This window comes from Hylaeus volcanicus, chromosome 6, assembly GCF_026283585.1.
Source record: "Hylaeus volcanicus isolate JK05 chromosome 6, UHH_iyHylVolc1.0_haploid, whole genome shotgun sequence".
NCBI lineage: Eukaryota > Metazoa > Arthropoda > Insecta > Hymenoptera > Colletidae > Hylaeus > Hylaeus volcanicus.
In genome coordinates this window covers 9,988,402-10,006,938 of record NC_071981.1, presented here as the reverse complement: position 1 = coordinate 10,006,938, position 18,537 = coordinate 9,988,402, and the positions used below count along the sequence as shown (strand labels likewise).

General features: G+C 39.5%; 2 protein-coding genes across 4 annotated transcripts in view; one reads left to right on the top strand and one right to left on the bottom strand.

The window, feature by feature from the left end:
* LOC128878711 (uncharacterized) overlaps nt 1–14,661 on the top strand; it is a 298,863-nt gene extending 284,202 nt beyond the window's left edge. For all 3 annotated transcript variants that reach the window (XM_054127154.1, XM_054127156.1, XM_054127153.1), the window contains 2 exons: nt 5,662–8,482; nt 14,522–14,661. In XM_054127154.1, the coding sequence (XP_053983129.1) occupies nt 5,662–7,089 (1,428 nt within the window). In that variant the 3' untranslated portion in view covers nt 7,090–8,482; nt 14,522–14,661. The remainder of the gene's footprint in view (nt 1–5,661; nt 8,483–14,521) is intronic.
* A 1,814-nt stretch (nt 14,662–16,475) lies between these two features.
* Nucleotides 16,476–18,468, bottom strand: LOC128878452 (28S ribosomal protein S22, mitochondrial). Its single transcript, XM_054126669.1, has 4 exons — nt 18,328–18,468; nt 18,044–18,196; nt 17,294–17,763; nt 16,476–17,210 (listed from the first exon to the last, which is right to left on the bottom strand). Exons 2-4 carry the CDS (start codon nt 18,135–18,137, stop codon nt 16,719–16,721), a joined length of 1,056 nt encoding a protein of 351 aa, XP_053982644.1. The 5' UTR covers nt 18,138–18,196; nt 18,328–18,468; the 3' UTR covers nt 16,476–16,718.
* Between the last annotated feature and the right edge of the window lie 69 nt (nt 18,469–18,537).

Sequence of the window (18,537 nt, the reverse complement as noted above, 5' to 3'; positions counted from 1 at the left end):
TATCCTTTTATTTTGTGGACGAATTTTTTTACAGACCGAGAATAGCGTAGGATTCCTTGCACCGCCTATATTTCGTGGAAAGCCCGTTAAAACCTCCGCGATCTTCATCCACGTGACAATAGAGAGTGGGGGGCTGGAAACCCCAATACTCATTAGTAGACTGCGGGTCTTTATGCAAAATAAAATCTTTGCAAACGTGCCTACACAAATTTCAGCTAAATAGGAATTTATTTTACTCTGCAAATATTATAATATGAACTTTATTATTATTAACTATATTATTTTGTAGTTTCTTGCATATTCGAATTTCCTATAAATGCATAAAAATCCGCAGTCTACTCGTTACTAAAGGGGAGTGGTTTAGTATACCATGCCTCTCCCATGATTCTCTCTCTCCATAACGACGAAACGAGGAGATTAAAATTTCAAGATACTTCCACAGCATCAACATTTGTTATCATCTTTAAAACTGTTTAAGCTGGAAGACTGATACATCGCTGATTTAGGCCAAAAGGCTGACTTAGTTTCTCAACGCGAGCTTCACAAAGATGTAAATTTGATAAAATTCGAGACTATTTAAGATTACGTTATTCAGTCCAAAATAAATTGTAAAAGAATGCCTTATTATGCCTTATCAATCCTATCATTCGATCCATCATGCTCAGACCACTCCCTTTGAGGGATTTTTTCCAAGTCGTCGAGCTATACACGCGTATCGATACGCGCGTGCGCACGCGCCTGTTTGACTCTCGAGTCCGTCGTAAATACTAAATATACTGCCTTACTATAAGGATTGGACCGAAGGTTTTGACTGTGAACCTTCCATTGGCCACTCACTTGTCCATATATATGTACCTCTTTTGTTTTCGTCGACAACATGTCGTCTATACTCGAGCATGTTTTCCTTCCGTGTATGTAATTAAAGAAACGTGTGCATACTGTACGTAGCGATGGGACTAACACCGTGTAAATACTATCGATAGCAATAGTATATCGATAAGAGATATCATTTGATATCGAACTTCTTTGATACATACGCCAAAGTACCGATTCGTATCAACCACAATGATATTTATTTCTGATGCCAATTGTTTTGTAACGACTGGCTGTAAACAATAATGTATAAACCAGGCAGTCATTGATACTACCATAAATGAACGAGTGAAAAGATACAGTTTGCAACTGTATTTTCTTTCATATTTTTGATCAATTTACCGTGGTCCCAATGCCTACTCTATTTATACACTACCAATGTCAGTCTTCATATTATTTATACACGAATTGGCTTAAGAAAAAATTGATTTATACTACCAAAAATGTGTAGGTGTGCTTCCGAATGCGCAAACTGATTGGCGATGACTCTAGTACGTTTGCGGCAGTATGGATACGACTTTCAAATCAGTTGACTGTTAATGCATCTGCAATAGTATAAACAAGTCTCGAGAATATCCGAAGAGAACGAGGTATCTTGACCGGCATCGAAGTTGTTGACATTTTCTTAGAAGAAAAAAGGAATTATTTTACTCTGGTGTACACTCGAGACTTTCTCATACTATCGCAAGTACACAGAAGGTGTGAGGTTACTAATTGGTAGAATGATATCGATGATGCAGAGACTATCAATTTAAGTTATACGTACATATACGTGTTATATTAGGTGGACTGGAAAGTAATATCGTTTATTTTACATTATATTCAAACAAATTTCTAATAAATTCCTTTTTTTAATCAATTATGTAATCCCCCACGTTATCAACATCCTTTTGCCATTTAGTGTAAAAATTTTGGAATGCCAGATCGATAAAAATCAATGAGCTAGTGAGTGATAAACAAGTATTTCAAATTAAAAAAACGACATTACTTTCCAGTCCACCTAATACGTACATCTCTCGTGGTATAAGCAGGTTTGCGTAACCGAGTGTAAACTGGTTTGAAAGTCCTGTCCATACTGCCAAAAAACATCTCGAGTAATCCCAGAGCTGATAACTTTGATTTTTAAGCCGCATGGGAACCTAAGAGACAAGGCAATTGAAAACACACGTGCTTGTATCTTAGATCCGATCACATGATCCTTCGGTTGACTTGGCTCTTAGATCTATACGCCGCTTTGGTATAGTAAAGATCGATACGACCTGAGGTGCGCGATGAAGATTTCAATACCTCTCGATACTTTCTATTACGTACTTTGGTGTTAAATTTCTCGAATATCGTTAAGATGCAAAAACAAGTCAGTCCCATCGCCGACGCTATGTACGCGCAGCATGCGGCATGTATAATTGTATATGTATGTACGTACGTAAGCACGTATGCTGTACATGCGTATAGGTATGAAAGTTTGCCGTGCACGTTCGACTTAGCGTTTAGCCATTGCATGCCGTTCCAAGCCTTGTTTCTGCCGAAAAGAAAGACCGGTGTCGATGTTTCGGTTATATCGACGAAGAATCGGAAACTTACGACGACAACGACGACGACGACGACGACGACGGCGGCGACCCTTTCTCTAAAAGTTTGCTTTCGTCGATGATCCGCGACGCGTACGGTCTTCTTTTCTCGTACACGGACTGACAAAGAGATGATATGGATGATAGAAATGCGCGGAACGGTCCGTCGGAAGCGCGACAACGCCGGCGTCGACGGCAACAGCGTCGTCGTCCATGTCTCGTCTCTCGCGGGCAGAGCCGGCTTTACGTGGAAGCAAACGATGCGACGCATCGACGCACCTCTTGCTGGGGGCTCTTCAACGAGATAGAAAAATGGAAATGTTGAAAAAGTTAATTAAAAAGAAACGTGATCGCTATGTTTCAAAGTAGCTTTCTATGCAATCCGATGAAGTAAAACGCAGGCCAGCAGCAAAATACTCGCGAACGGCGATGTCACAGAGAGAGAGTAACGGGTGGGGAAGAGCCACGGGAGCGAGACGTTCCAATGTGTACCAAAGAAATTATATGTATAGATAAAGTAGAGTCATAAGAGTCTATGTAAGTGGAGATGTAAAATGAAGAAAGAAAGAACAAATCGAAAGAGTAGCTCTGTTTTTGTCTAAGTTTATGTTCGCATTCAAATTTTAAGGTTTGGTGGAAAAAGTCAAAGGAATTTAGTGAAAATTATTTGAGTAAGTCAAAGAAATTATATAGACAACTATTAGCTAGTGAATAACATTTAATTTACTTCTCTTTTATAAAGAGTAAAATAATCTATCTTTGCATTTCACGTAAGGATATGACATTTTTCCTCAATTCGTGTTCTCGACTACCAAAGGTTTTCTAATGTAACTGCACACGCGTTGTTAGAAAAGGACAGACGGGCACTCAAACTTTTTTCTCTTACTATTTGCGGTATACTTTCTCGACTGTTTTGCCTACTCTATCTATATAATCTCTTTGGTACCTACACGCAGAAGCAGTTCCCCTCCTATGACTATTTCTCACCCGTTACTGGCATTGCGATGTTAATTGACTCGTAGCTGTGCCCGCCCGGTGATTCATAGTATAAATGGTTCATATTGTTCGGTACGTGTTATTTTAAATCTAAAAACCCAAGTACCATTTATTTTTAATACGTAATACAAATTACAAAGGGGAGGTTACATTTGAAGTTTCATCGGGGCGCTGGCAACTCTAGCGCCGGCCCTGCCCGCGGCCCCGGTTCGCGCAAACGCGAACAACCGACACCGGCGAATAGCGGTCGAACGGCGAAAATTCTGATTTTGGATTTTTGATTTTTGGTTTCTCTGTTTCTTTTTTTAAGTTGACTAATACTGGACAACAGTCGATGCCAAACGTAAAAGAGCCCCAAACGAGTACTGACTTGTAACACGCACAACGCACACACAAAACGCTATAACACCCGACCGCAGGTAACTATCTAACGGAAGTAATTACATACGTATTTTTTACTCGTCATTGAAATCGTCTATTTCTCCGCGCATCACGGCTCACCAATATATCGACTCGCATCGTTCGATCGATTGCTTCTTCATTGGCCCTATTTTTTCTCGCCTCTCTTCATGTTTTTTTTTCTCTCACTCTCACGCTCTGAAATCCACCAACCTCAATCAGCCGCTCACCATGTTGTTTCACCGGCATCTTGCATGCGAACACATCGCGCACATTTTACTATTACCAGCATGACGTAGACGATAAGCGAACGATCGTACCAGCGATCCGTCGATGGCAGTGTATACGAGACGATTCATCTTTATTGAAAGTCGCTAAAGCGATGTCTGTTTCGTCGAAGTAGAAAGACGACTTACAATTAAGTAGATACACTGCTCTCGACGACTCGCGCCCGACGCCGTCGGAAGCCACATCGAATCGAAAATGCGGATCAGGTTGGTTCTTATCCTTCAAGCTTGAAATTTTGTTCGATGACTCCTGTAATAATTTCAGTTCGCTGAAAGAAGTAATTCCTGCGATGTTTGAACTTGTTCGAATAACAAGAAAACGTGCCTCAAAAACTGATAATATTTGTATGATTCAAATTTGACGTGTGCAGTTGGATCTTTTATAATAATGAATCTTCGATGCGATGCAACAAAGAGTTAACTGTAAACGCGTTGTATATGAGATAAGCCAGGAGATAAATCTATTTCATTCTTTAGAGTTACGTTGATTAATATTTTTTAACCCTTTACACTCGAGGCCATTTTTTCTGGTATCTACCAGCAACTCGAGAGGCTAGATAGGATTTCTTAGCATTCTATTGCCACGAATGCTAAGATTATATTGACTTCGAAACTGAGATGTCTAATTTGAGATTTGAGAATCAGCTCACCTTTGCCTCAACGACAATCATTTTATTGCCATTTCGAGTTCCAAAGAAATGAAACCTAAAGAAAACCTAGTGGTGACTGAGAATCACCTCTCGAGTGCAAAGGGTTAATTTTGCAAACGATTGTACTTTATTCTATCCATTCTTTGAGACGAAAAGCGAGAAACAAACGCGTCATAGGCCTATCGTAATTAAAAGAGACTTAAAGGGATCTTAAAAGATCTCCTACATACCTATAGACAAGAAAGAAAATAAATTCTTCAAAGATATACTTTATCGATGAGCAACTAAACTCTTATCGGACATACGAGAACTCGCAAATTGCTGGCCACCGGTGAGCACAGCTTTGCAATCATTGACGACATACTCACTCGTCACCTGTTCATGTAGTCGTCGATGAACCGCGAGTGGCTCATTGCTGCCGAGTTAGGCCGATCGCACACGGCGCAACCGATTTGAAATTAGTGTTGCAAACCGTTTGCGTTCTTTGTTTTACCTACTCCACTATCTTTGTTTTACCTAGATCCACGGTTGCATGCAACTAGTTTCAGAGTGGTTTGAAACTGATCGGTTGCGCCCTTGTGCGATCGGTCTTACATGCTTGAAAAACTTTAGGGTACGTTTTCTCGTTATTCGAACGAGTCGAAACCTCGCAAGGATTACTCTTTTATGAATCGGTATTATCGATACCGACGCTTTGCTCTCTTAATTTTATCGCATCGCCGTGCTTCCGACGATCGCTCGGGATTCCGACCGGACGCCAAGCTCGTGTCCCAGGACGCAACGGCGAGCATTTGTTCGACGCTGGGTCCAGGAACGAAAGGTACTCCAGGTACCAGGTCGCGTTCGTGCGATGAATAAGTTTGGTTAACGTAAACGTGTCGAACACAGGCAACTGCCCCTGTGCCAGCGGAACGCACTATCGTGGGGTCAGCGAGCGTCATCGGGGGAGGGACCCACCCTCACGAATCACCCGCCACCCATCAGCAGCGTCCGGAGAACGCACTCGACGCTCTGCTAGACGAGTTGCAGACCTTCTCGAGGCCGAGCTCGCAGCTCGGCCACGTACCCGGCTCCACGACGATTCTCTCCGAGCTGGGCAGGTCGGGAAGCAGAGACTCCGGAGTAGTCCCGCCTGCCACCGTGACGCCAGGTCGGGCCCCGTGCATCTCCGATATAGGAAGAAAAGGCAGCGTGGACTCGTCGAGTGGAATTTTGAGCAGCAGCGTCAGCGGGACGGTGGTCGCTGTAGGTCCGCAGAACGCTGGTGGAACGCTCCGCAGATTGCACTCTTATCCGTCTAGCTCGGATACGGATACCTCCCCACCCATAGCGAGACTTCAGGTGTCCCTGCAGGAACAGCCGAGCTTGCCAGTGCTGCCGCAAGGATTCGTCCCGGGTCAAAAGCCGCCGGTGCCCGAGAGGAATGCGGAATTACTGCAGTTGGCCAGCGCGAGAAGAGTCCCGCCGCCTCCGCCGCCGCGCACCAGCTCCAGATCTCCGTTGGCCAGTCCCACCAGCCCTCAGCTGCCACCTAGGAACCACTCTTGCAATTTGCAAAGCGGAAACGCGACGCTGCGCAGGCCACCCGCGCGCACCAACTTGCCAGCGAAAGAGGGCAAACCACCGATGGCCTTGCCGGCGGACGCTACGAACGCGGTGGTTCCCGCTTTGGAGCAATCGGCAGCGATGGTGCTCCAGAATTCTTCGTCCTCCCAGTCGTCGATAATCCTGTCCGCCAGCAATTCGAGCTCCTGTGAGAGCGTAAACTCCCAAGAAGGCTTGCAGAGCAAGAAAGGTAGACAAGAGCAACTGGAGCAACGTCATCAAGAACTGCTGCGCAAACAGAAGGCTCTGCAGGAGCAGTACGCACGGCTCCAACAGCTGCAGAGGAACACAGCGGGTTTGACCACCGTCCCGCCAGCGCCTCCGGATCTTCTGAAGAAAACGGGCTCCGAGAGCAACCTGCTGGCTAAGATGGGCCTCGGAATGAGCGCTGCTAGCTCGGGATCCCTGACCAGTCTGACCGCGAAGCTGACAGCGTCGCAGGAGACCTCCATGGACAATCAGTCGCGACAGGACGAGCTTAACGAGCTCCAGCAACAGATAGAGACTACAGCCGGCAAGATGATCGCTAACTCGATGTCCAGCGTCACGGCCACAGCTCAAATCGCCCCTCCTTCGAGCGAAACAAACGGCCAAGCGTTGACCATTGCCAACACAAGTTGTGCCAACGTCACGACTATTCCGACAACGGCGCCTATTGCGAACGCGACCACTACGACCACGAGCAAGATCTACGAGACGGATATTCTGTGACCGAGAAGCCGCTCCCTAATCGGCCACAGCGTCAACGTGGCCGCCGAAGTCGTGCTCGCGAGTTAACGCGTCGAATATTCATACCCGACCGGTCGCCGATCTTTCCGTCGAAAAACAGGATCGTGCACGATATATTACTATAATATTATTAATACCTATCCGATTCAGACCAAAATACAACGTGTCTTTATCGCCGAAACAAGGAACAGATTAGCGACCGCGAGACGCGAATCAGTATTAACGAAATCTGTGAGCCAACGATGGACGCGAGAGACGGTTGTTGCATTTGCCAGCATGGAAGATCGATGGTTCGGATTGGCGGCCGTCAGTGTCGCGGAAAGTAGAGTTACAGCGTAGAGAACTTAGCGAGTCACGCGTAATTTATAATATCGATTATCGTAATTAACGGATATAGTATTAATAATCGTAACGAAGAATAGAGGTGTTTCGATCGAAACCAGAAACGCGGCTCACTCGCCCCGTTTTCACTTTAAACGGCCCGTACTCGCTCGAGATTTACTAGAGGTTTACCATGCAGATTTGGTCGCCCGTTTGCGTAACGAAAAAGGCCATCGAGAACGATGATGGACCAATTCTTCCGAATAAATCTTCAGTAAATGTCTGTGTGCATGGAGGTCTACTTACGAATAAAAAGGAAAGGCGTGTACACCAGGAGACATTAATTTCTGATGATTAGAATGAGTACGGCACACCGAACATGTATCCTTTTCTCTTTCCAGGAGAGTTTCTAGTAATTGCACGAATGAAACGCTAGATAGCGTTTACAAAAATACTCTGGAATTGAACCGATTGAACGTATCCTTTGTTTTTGGTTTTATTATCAAATAAACTGCGTTACATTTATCACTCTTCGAACACATGTAATCATAACACAGAAACGTAAATCGGTATTTTACATCGGACATTACAGTATTATCAACTCAAGCTCAATAAGAAAAACTACAATTTACTGTAGTCTAAATTTCTTGGGCAATCTATTTTGAAGTATAACTGATCCCTAAAGAAGCATAGTTATATATACCACGCCTGCTTCTGACAAATAAGACGTTTCATTAACGAGACACGATATTATTTCTTGCAATAAAAGAGTATAAATTTGAAATACATTTACAACGATGTACTAGAATAATTTCTGTAATGTCTCAAGAGATTAAAAATGTTCGATCGGACAAAAGATTTTGTCGATGTCATCTAACGTATCGCAGGAGCAACTGGAAGCAACCTGGGAAAGAAACGAAGAGTATTCTCCCGAAACAACAGAAGTGAATACCTCCCAGTGTACTTTGCGCCGGAGGTCGAGTTTCTATCCGAGAGATCGAGCGACTCGAGCAATCTTTCGCAACGATTGTGCCAAAAACAGAAGACGAAATAGGTGAGCTTAAGCTACAAGATCCCACACTAACGACCACTTATCGTCTCGTTTCCTCCGCATTTTCGACTCGCGACTCCGGACGAGCCTCGGACCGTATCCCGAACGCGATCGAATAAGTATTACACGTGCATACGAGTATATTTACTATATTTACGAAGGAGGAGCGAGATATTTCTATATACGAAGCAACGGTAAGGAGAAGTTTATATGTAAACGAATATTTAAGCGGATAGTTAGGTAGATAGACCGAGCAGATGCACGAAAGTATGCTCTTTATAGTACGCGTTAATTATCGTTAAAGTCGAATACTTATGAAACTTTTGCGATCCACGCGAGGGACGAAAAATTTTATCGTGTTTAGAAAGTATCGTCCCTCGTGCTCCTGGTGTATGTAGGTATGTACATACGCACAAAGTGCGGCACAGGTGAAGGAACGAACGACAACGGGAAGAGAGACCGGAGCTATCTTTATCGATACGCGAGGTACCGGTCGCGAATATGGCGCGATAAATCCTGGTCGCGTTCCAATCCGTATATTTCCTGTAACCTAGCGGTATGAAAGGTTCGTACGTTTCTAGGTAGCTTTAATAACAAGAACGAATAATGTGTAAAACAGAAAAGTAAGGTCAACCGACGGGAATGGGAATAAACTCGAGCGAAAATGCGAAGGAAGGGAGCGAGGAAAGGAAGAAGGGGGGAGTTATCGTCGCTTCGAGGAAATATTCCGAGAACCGATATCGATTCATCAATTTTTCGACGGACAGAGGCAAAGATTGAAAGGAACATTGCTCAATATTTACTGATCGAAATGCAACAACGAGGGTCGCGACGCGTACGATCGCGACGCTCGAAGACGATCGTTTGTTCGTTCCATGAGTACGTCGATGGCCGCGCGAAAATCGAGCTCAGTTCCTTGCTTCGCGAATTTACAACCCTTCTCTTTAAGTCCGATCGTCAGGCCTCGAGTATTCCGCGCGTCGCGACTTCTTGGAACGAGTCGACGAACGCCTCACAGCGCTCCGCGCTATAGAGATTCATTCATTCCTAATTCGCTTAGCCGATTAAATTGATTCGCTTGGATCGCCGCATCAATTCGTTGATAGAATGTCACGGTCGTCAAGCGCGAGCAATCCCAAGTTTCTTCTTAGTGGTTCGGTATCGGTATGGGTGTAACTGCATAATCGTCAATTTTTAATTAAGAGTGAAATTGGCTTCACCCTCCACACGTGAGAATTTCTTACGTCTGTAGGTAGCCAACACCAAGAGAACTTTTGCGTAATACTTAGTAAATTATAATTCTCTAAGAAAAATAATTTATTAATAAGAAAAATTAAATAAGTATTATTGGTGTCTTATTCTTCCATACGTTTTGGAGACCCCTTTGTGTCCACCAAAAAGCGGAGGTATGGTATTCTGTAATTACTTCGGTGCGTCTGTCTCAATACGTATGTATATACACACACATATATATATACATACATAAACTTAGTTCATATCAGTAAATTTTAAATAAAAATCCGTTTACAAAGATGGTATCACTTTTTTTGTAACAAAAATAGGAAAAGAAATAAAAATTCGCTTGTCAAGCTATGTTGCTTATAAGCTCGTCTGTGTAAAACAGCTTGAAAAATGTTTATAGATTCAAAGAGTGTTTGATGCATTCCGATTTGTGGACCAATACCTTTTCTAACATAAAACCTACTTCTTTGTGGGGTTTCGTAATTTTGTAATACGGATGGTCATATTTTACAACATTCGTTAACAAAAAGCAGTGGAATTACATTTCCTCTGGTGACCGTGAATAGATAATACTGTAGTACATGTTTACTTTAGCAAAGATATACCGTCAGTATATGCTTTTACTGCAACGATAGATAAAATAGATCAAGGGATCTTTAACATATACAAGACGATATTATTCTATACTTTCACTAAACGACAGAAGGCTGCATCGTTGTATATTCTTATGATATTTAACATGTGGACCCATTATATAGTTTCACGAAAAGTATCCCTTGATTTGTCTTATTTGTAGATACTTTGAAACTAAGCCAATTTTACTCTTAACGGTCGAGGAAATGTTCCTCTTTACACCATTTCATATTATACATTTACAAACAGGATAAGTATCTTTATACTAAATGTAATCAATCTTAAATCAAAGACGATATTAACAGGCATTAGATAAGAATCAATTTTCGAAGTATACAGGGTGTCCCAGAATTGTTGGAGGTTCTTGAAAACGGTGGTTCGAGGGGTGATTTGAAACAAGTTTTTCCTTAGGAAGGAAATTGTTGTCCGAAGCTTCGTTAAGGAAATGTTAACAGAAAACCTCGAGCAATTAGAGCGCTCGTATGCCAGTGGAGCGCCTGCAGTAGTATAGGCTCACTCTATGCGGCCGCGCTCGTATGCTACTGCGAGTGTGTCGATGGAGCGTTCGCGATTTGAAATTAGTGTTGCAAACCATTTGCGCTCTTTGTTTTACCTACTCCACTATCTTTGTTTTACCTAGATCCACGGTCGCATGCAACTAGTTCAGAGTGGTTTAAAACTGATAAGTTGCGCAGTGTGCGATCGGCCTTAGCGTACGAGCGCGGCCGCCTAGTGCGTACCTATACTACTGCGTGCGCTCCACCGACAACCTCACGCTCTCATTGATCAGGGTTTACTGTTAACAACTCCTTAAGAAGTCTCGGACAACATTTTCGCTAAGGAAAAAGTTATTTCAAATCACCATCCCCTGAACTACCCCATTCAAAGACCTCTAACATTTCTGGAACACCCTGTATACATACATATTTAAGATCAATTATGCTCCTAGTTGTATATGGATACTTTTAGTCCCCTTCAAACATCGATCAAGTATCATTGAATTGCCTAATTTCATTTAAGCAAACTTGTAAACTTGTAAACTTGTGTAAATTATTTCATTAATTATTTCATTCAGACTGGCCATATTAAAAAAAAATCATTGTTAGTAACTTAAAACTTTGATTTGATTATAATAAATCAAATATTACCACATATTTTTGTAACCATCGGGAGCTAACTACGACGTAAAATTGAAAGAAATCCTTTTGTATGTTTCTGTAGAGTCACGATGAATATTATTTGAGGCCCTTGTTTTAAAAATGACCTAAGTTCATCTATGTATGTTTAAATTGAGATATTTAAGAGGTTTAAGAGGTTCATTTAAGATGTTTCGATATAATTAAAAATATACGTATATCAATGTATCATGCTCTTTAAAAGTATCTAAGAGAGTTAAATTTACAATAATACCATTTAAAATAATACCAATTATTAAATGAATAATATGTATCTTCTTAATAAGAATGGACTTAAGCTATTTTCAAAGTAAATTTTTGAACTATCAAAGTATAATAACTTCTATTACAGTATGTTACTACAGTTAAAAACAACTGACAAATGGACTTAGGCCACTTTCAAAATAAACGGCTCATTTAACATGTCATATTAATAATCTCCATATTAGAAGAATTATAAGAGTTCAAGTTAATACGTGTAATTGCGTACAATTCTCAAAACATGTGCAATTGGCAAAGTGTTAACTTTAAATCGACAATTATATAGTTACACCCTTCTGACACTAAACCACCGTTCTGTCACCCTTCGCGATGCCGCAGATACAAGTTCTGGAAACCATAGCCACGTGCATGGAATTCCGTATCGCGCGGAAAGGAAAGGAAAAATCGACACCCTTATCCCTCGTCGAGAACAGTAAGTCTCCGACTTATGTGATTATATTCGTTCCGAAGCTTTCTGCATAAGTCGGATTGTACAAATACGATACATTGCAATGAGAAAGAAAAATGAGTGTACCAGCAGGAAGAAAAACGAGGACAATGTCGAATAACAGTATTGTTTACATGAAACTTGGCATACAAATAGATTATTACAAAATATATTAGACACATTTTTTTTTTATATCGGTTGATATTCATGTTTAATACTAGATTTACAGAGGTTTCTCATCAGATTTCTATTACTCAAGCAATGCTTTAATAAGCGAAGTCGATTTACTAAAATTAATTAGGAGGCTTAAACAAAAATGAATTTGGATATATGCATGTCCTTTTATACGGATAAGTGTCAGCATGAGTGATTGGCGAAAAATATAAACGGTTTCTGTAATAACTTGTGGAAATAGGAATGGGTCAAAATGAACGTGCTCCGTCATCCCACTGTTAAGTGATAAAATATAATTTCAAAGATGAGAATGAATAATGGAGATAGAAATGTTAAAACTTGTCAAAATTAACCCTTACTCCGTAAACGTTCTTTTTTTTTGTCACCTGAAATCGTAAATCAGGATTATTCATTTCCGACACGTTTTGCCCTGTGTCAAAATCTTTTTATAAATCTGAAAAAATTCATGCATACTTTTCAAACCTTCCGAATTAAGTTTAGAATGAAATATGTCAAGATTAACTAAAAATGCCGAGGAATTTTTTCCCAGACGGTTTACGAGGTACCACACTTTTCAAATGCACTATTTTTTCCGGTATTGGACACGAAAACTTTGGTTTACGGAGAAAGGGTTAAAATCCTTTTTGATATTCAATATTTCCTTTTGCTTCCTTTAGTTTTCGATAAATTCAACTGAATAAATATTTCAACAACGGCTTCCAAAGTATTTTTCATTCTTTGAATATGAATATCAACCGCTACAGAAAGAAATATGTGTTCAGTATTTTTTAATACTGTATCCAAATGCCAAATTTGTTAGTCGAAAATAGAATAAATGAAAATATTGTTTCATGTGTGATTACAGTAATCCCTCTATATAACGATCATTAGTCGAACTCGTTAGCATTGTTACACCGAAGAAGCGTGACAATTTCATTCCAAGATTCATCCTTTTTTATCTTAATCTGAAAATAATTGTAAGCATCAAGATGACCTATTCAATAATGAAAATTAAAATTTGCATACTTTGTATGATATCTTAATTAAAGTATTACTAATGAATTTGCGCTAACTTTTTGCGAGGTTTTCCTGATGAAAATAAGTCCAAATACTGGACACTTTTTTAAATAATATCAAGAAGAATTTATTTAGATCCATTTTCATCGAGGAATCCTCGTCGACTTTATTTTCCATTACTGATCGCTTGATGGTCAACTGTGTATTATTTATTCAGTCACTAGACAAGCGAAATAGCGAGAACGATTCGTGTTGTATAGAGAGATTATTGTACATAAGTATGCAAAATATACGTAAGAACATAAATGGGGGCAAACCGCTTAACTCGTAAACTCACTGTACTCGCAACGGACACCACGTGTTGCTTCGTCGTCGAGTTGGTTCTGTTCCCTCCAAGCGGACATAATCGGAGCAGCAACACGTCGATTCGCTGCGATTAAAAAAAAAAAAAAAAGATAGAAAAGAAGGGTGTCCATGCTTCCCAACGCTCGACAGAAATCCGAGATATACCTATATAATCTATACACGTATACTTTGCTTCGAGAGGCCTAATAGCCAATAGATTTCGAATTCGTGCTTTCCCTTCGTTTTCCCTTTCGTTAGTTGACGCATACGCGCGCGGCCGCGGTTTATAACTTTCTTTTATCGCCATTTCTCGATAGTATAATAGCGAATTAGTAAGATTTTCGTCCGCCACGCGAATAATCGTGCTCTGATTTGTTTTCTACGTACAGCCACGAAACGCATCTATATGGAAGTAATAATTAAAATATATAACGATAAGAGTAATACGAGTAAGAGTATGGATAATATCGAAGATGATCATCGATCGCAAATACATATTCAGTTCAGCGAGTATTTATCGAGCGAGCAATTAACGAGACGGGGACGGTAATACGGTCCCGTATCAACAAGGATTTCTCGTTCGATCGATCGAACCTGTATATTGTTCCATTCACGACAGTAGGTACTTACACGCGATCTCCAACCGCATTGCTTTTGTACAAAGCTGCTTTCTCTATCGATGCACCCTTCTGTTTCATATCGCTTACGATGCCCCTCTACTTCGTTCATTCGTTTATTTATTTTCAGGTACTCTGTGTTGCCACCTTATTTTACGCGCGTCCATTCCCACAGCCCCCCACATCCCACACCCCGAGTAACAAGTTTCCTCGAGAGGTGCAAACGATAACACACATACCACGCCACCAGTCGACCGCGCGACGCAAAGCGGGACCCGAATCGATTCAGTTTCATCCGTAACGTTTAGCCAACATTGTCGATACGTAATGTTTTCCGACGATCCTGTACGCCAAATCGAATTGACTTGTTACATTTGTAAATGTTTGTAAGTACTATCGCGTAATAAAATAATCTATACAAATAAAATCCCGATTGTCTTGCCCCCTTTTTACAGCGTCAATAAAAAAGCGGCTTGCAGATAAATGATGTAAGACAATGTTAGATGAAAAATATAAATGAGTACTTGCTTCGGCACTACATACAGGGAGTTTCGTTTAAATATCTCATGAGGAGATGAAGGTATTAAAAAAAAATGTTCTTACAAAAGTTACTTGGGTCATATGGACAAAGTTAAGTACAAGGAATAAATGATTTTGTTGTAAGTAGTAAAATGGTGTGGGAAATTTAACAGAAACATTAATTTTATTAAATAGAACTTTATGTATTTCAATCTGTAATAAAGTAGCATTTGCATTTGCATGGATCCGCCATTTAGAATTTCTAAATTCTGAATTCAGATTTGGAATCAGCGACCTCAGAAACCCCTGTATACCAAGTTTCATCTAAATCGAATCAATTTTCGTATTTTGGTCCGCCATATTGAATCCGCCATTTTGAATTTCTAAATTCTGAGTTCAGATTTGGAATCAGCAACCTCAAAACCCCTGTATACCAAATTTCATGAAAATCGATCGTCAGGAAAAATGGATATAAATATTTTTCTTTGAAAGAACTTCGAGAGATTTTCGAACCAGGAAATACTACAATGTTTACTATTATGTCACGGAATTTAGAGGGGTGTTCTTTCCAGGAAATACTACAATATTTACTAGTATTTCTTGGAATTGGAACGGCCTTGCAAGGACACATGGCTGTATGTATATAGGTCACTACGTCTGTCACTGTCAGTCATTTATAATTGTCTATAAAATAGGAAAGTTTGAGGTGTGATAGCTCAGCGTGGAATTGTCCGATTCGATTCTAACAAAAAGGGTAGAATCTCTGCTATCTAATAGGTAGTTACTATCATTGTTAGATACTCTTAAACAATTGTCTTTTTAAATATATAATTATTAAATATTACCCGCATTGTACCACGTAACTCGGCGTGGAACCGTCCGATTCGATTCTAACAAAATTCAAATTAAAGGTTGGAATTTCTACTATCTAATAGGTAGTTATTATCATTGCTAGATACTCTTAAACAATTGTTTTCTTAAATATATAATTATTAAATATTACCCTTACCATCGAGAAAATAATTCGTGAAACATTAATATTACAGCAAAATCATATTCCCCATTATTGTTTAAATAATAAGTACAATATTTGTTCAAGCAATTACCGAGAATATGACTTTGCTGTAATATTATATCATAAATGGTCAAAATCATACGAAATAATGTGCGCTTAGTCGATCGAGTGATTATGTGGAAGTCTTCCTACACGTTGTACAACTTGCTCAAAAATGCCGTTACGGATTAAAAGTCTTAACTTCAAGAAACTATTAAATAATTATCAAACATCTTTTTGAAATATAATAATTATCTAATCATCGTCGTTAAAAATATTCATTAGAAGAAAGATAATGTCAAATAGACATTAGGAATATTCATTTGAAGACATGGAACCACCGTTCAATTGGTGAAGAGCACTCGACAAATGATTTACTAAATAAAGTATAAACAAAAGATAACACACTCAACACATTATCAGTGTATATGGGTAAGGAGAAGCACACGAAATTTAAAAATAATTGTATAAAATCAAGAAGACTCATAGTAAAGAATTCTTCAAATTTGTTGACACCAAAGATTTATTTTCATATAATTATATTTTCTTACTATTTCTTTTCTTGTTTTATATTAGATATAATACAATATATTATATAGTCGGATAATTCTGCTAAACGATCAAATTTAATCACCAAATTTCTCGTGACAACAAATAGTTTAACATATATTTATTTTCGACAATGGTATTTAGAATTTACATAGATATAAAAAGAATGCGCGTGTGCCAGTAGAAAGTGAAAACTGGTACAAATTTAATTTGGCTCCGTTTGAGGCTCATTTTCTTTCGCGTCCAGCCCGTGTGCTATTTTTATATTCTCTTCCAATTTCTGTTTCTCTTTTTCTATCGTCTCATACTCAACAACGGCAAGGTCTATATTCCGCCGTTGCGATGCATCTAATTTTGCGTAACTTTTTATCAAACTTATGCCATCCTTATCCTCTACTTCCACCGCCGACTTGGCTTCTGGATGAATTATATGATAAAGTCGTACCAGTGAAATCGCTTCATCTATCCTTTTGTGTTTAATCACGTCTACCAATAAATTATCGATATTTTTTGTCCATGCGAGGTGAAACACAAACGAACCAAAATGTCTAGTGGATCGCAAACTATCGAATTTTCCTTGTACATTCACACAGTTGTAGACTTTATTAACAATACTGTGATACAATGGATCGTCTGGTTCAAACTGTATGCAAGCACGATCCAAGATGAACAAGAACTCTTCTCTCTTCAATAGATCCTACAAACATGCAAATGATTTGGATAAAATAAGTGGAAACAGTTCCGCTACATAAAGTATGCAAAACAAATTTATTAGCTTACTTCGAAGTACGGATCTTCAAACATCTTTGGTGTACCCATTTCTCTGCCTTCCACAGGAAAGTATGCCTGATCAATTCTGTTTCTTTCATCCCTCATAGCATGACGCAATGTACCATCTGGTTCTCTAATCACTATCAATCTGTCTTTTTTGCTGCATCCAAAACTTATATCAGTGAACACATACTTTGATTTATCATGACCTTCCAGAGCAACATCCACGGATAATACTTTCAATGTATCTGATTGCACTTTTACTACAGGTGGTATTTGCAGACGTTTTTCTATTTTTGGCAAAGCATAATCGTAAGCTTCTTGCAGTTCCTTATCTGTCATGAACCTGTATTCTGGTTGAGCCAGAGTAGTTCCATCTTTGCGTAACTTGATGACCTTTTTCAAATCAATACGCATCAATTCTCTCAATATCTTTTGTACATTAGAATCAAAAAACAATGGCGCAGGATCATCAGATTCTGTGAAAAAAAGTCAGTTCATAAGAATCATCCTCATCCAATCAGTTCTGATCACTTTTAATAACAATATGTGCTCAAATTATCAATATAAATCGACACAACACAATTTCCAATAATACTGCTGCACATAAAACAAGAAACAGCATTGTTATTTCAAATTCTTTATTCAATTTAAAAAAAAATTTGTCCAACTCTAGGTAAGCACAAATAAATATAACCTATAAATTCGATTAAAACACTGTAACATCGGAAAGACTATCAAAGAATTGATTTTACTTACTTGCTTCTTTAGAAATTGACGAACAGAACCGGCAATTCCAGATTGATCGTTTGTAAAAATGTCGCAAAACCAAACTCATTCGACTGGACATCATCGTTGGAGTGTACAATGACTCAACCTCAAATACATAAAACAGCCATAACGATGCCGCATCTGCACATAAAGAAGTTTATATATGACCAGAAAAGATTATTATTTCATAACAACTCGTGCATTTCATCACATATACATTACATATATCGAAATTTATTCTCAAAATGCAATGAAATCATAATGAAACATACTTATTCAATAATAATATAATCCTTGAATCCGTACTCAAAAGCAGGAAATCCAAGTTGCAGATGCAATACCTTCAATCCACGTTTTCAATTAGCGGGGAAAAAGATAGGCGGCGCTAGTAGACATTACAAATTACAAAAGCAAAACTGACCAAGACCTAAAAAACGCTGGAGTTTCACGTCAGTACGAATTGGTACAAGAAGCACTCTATG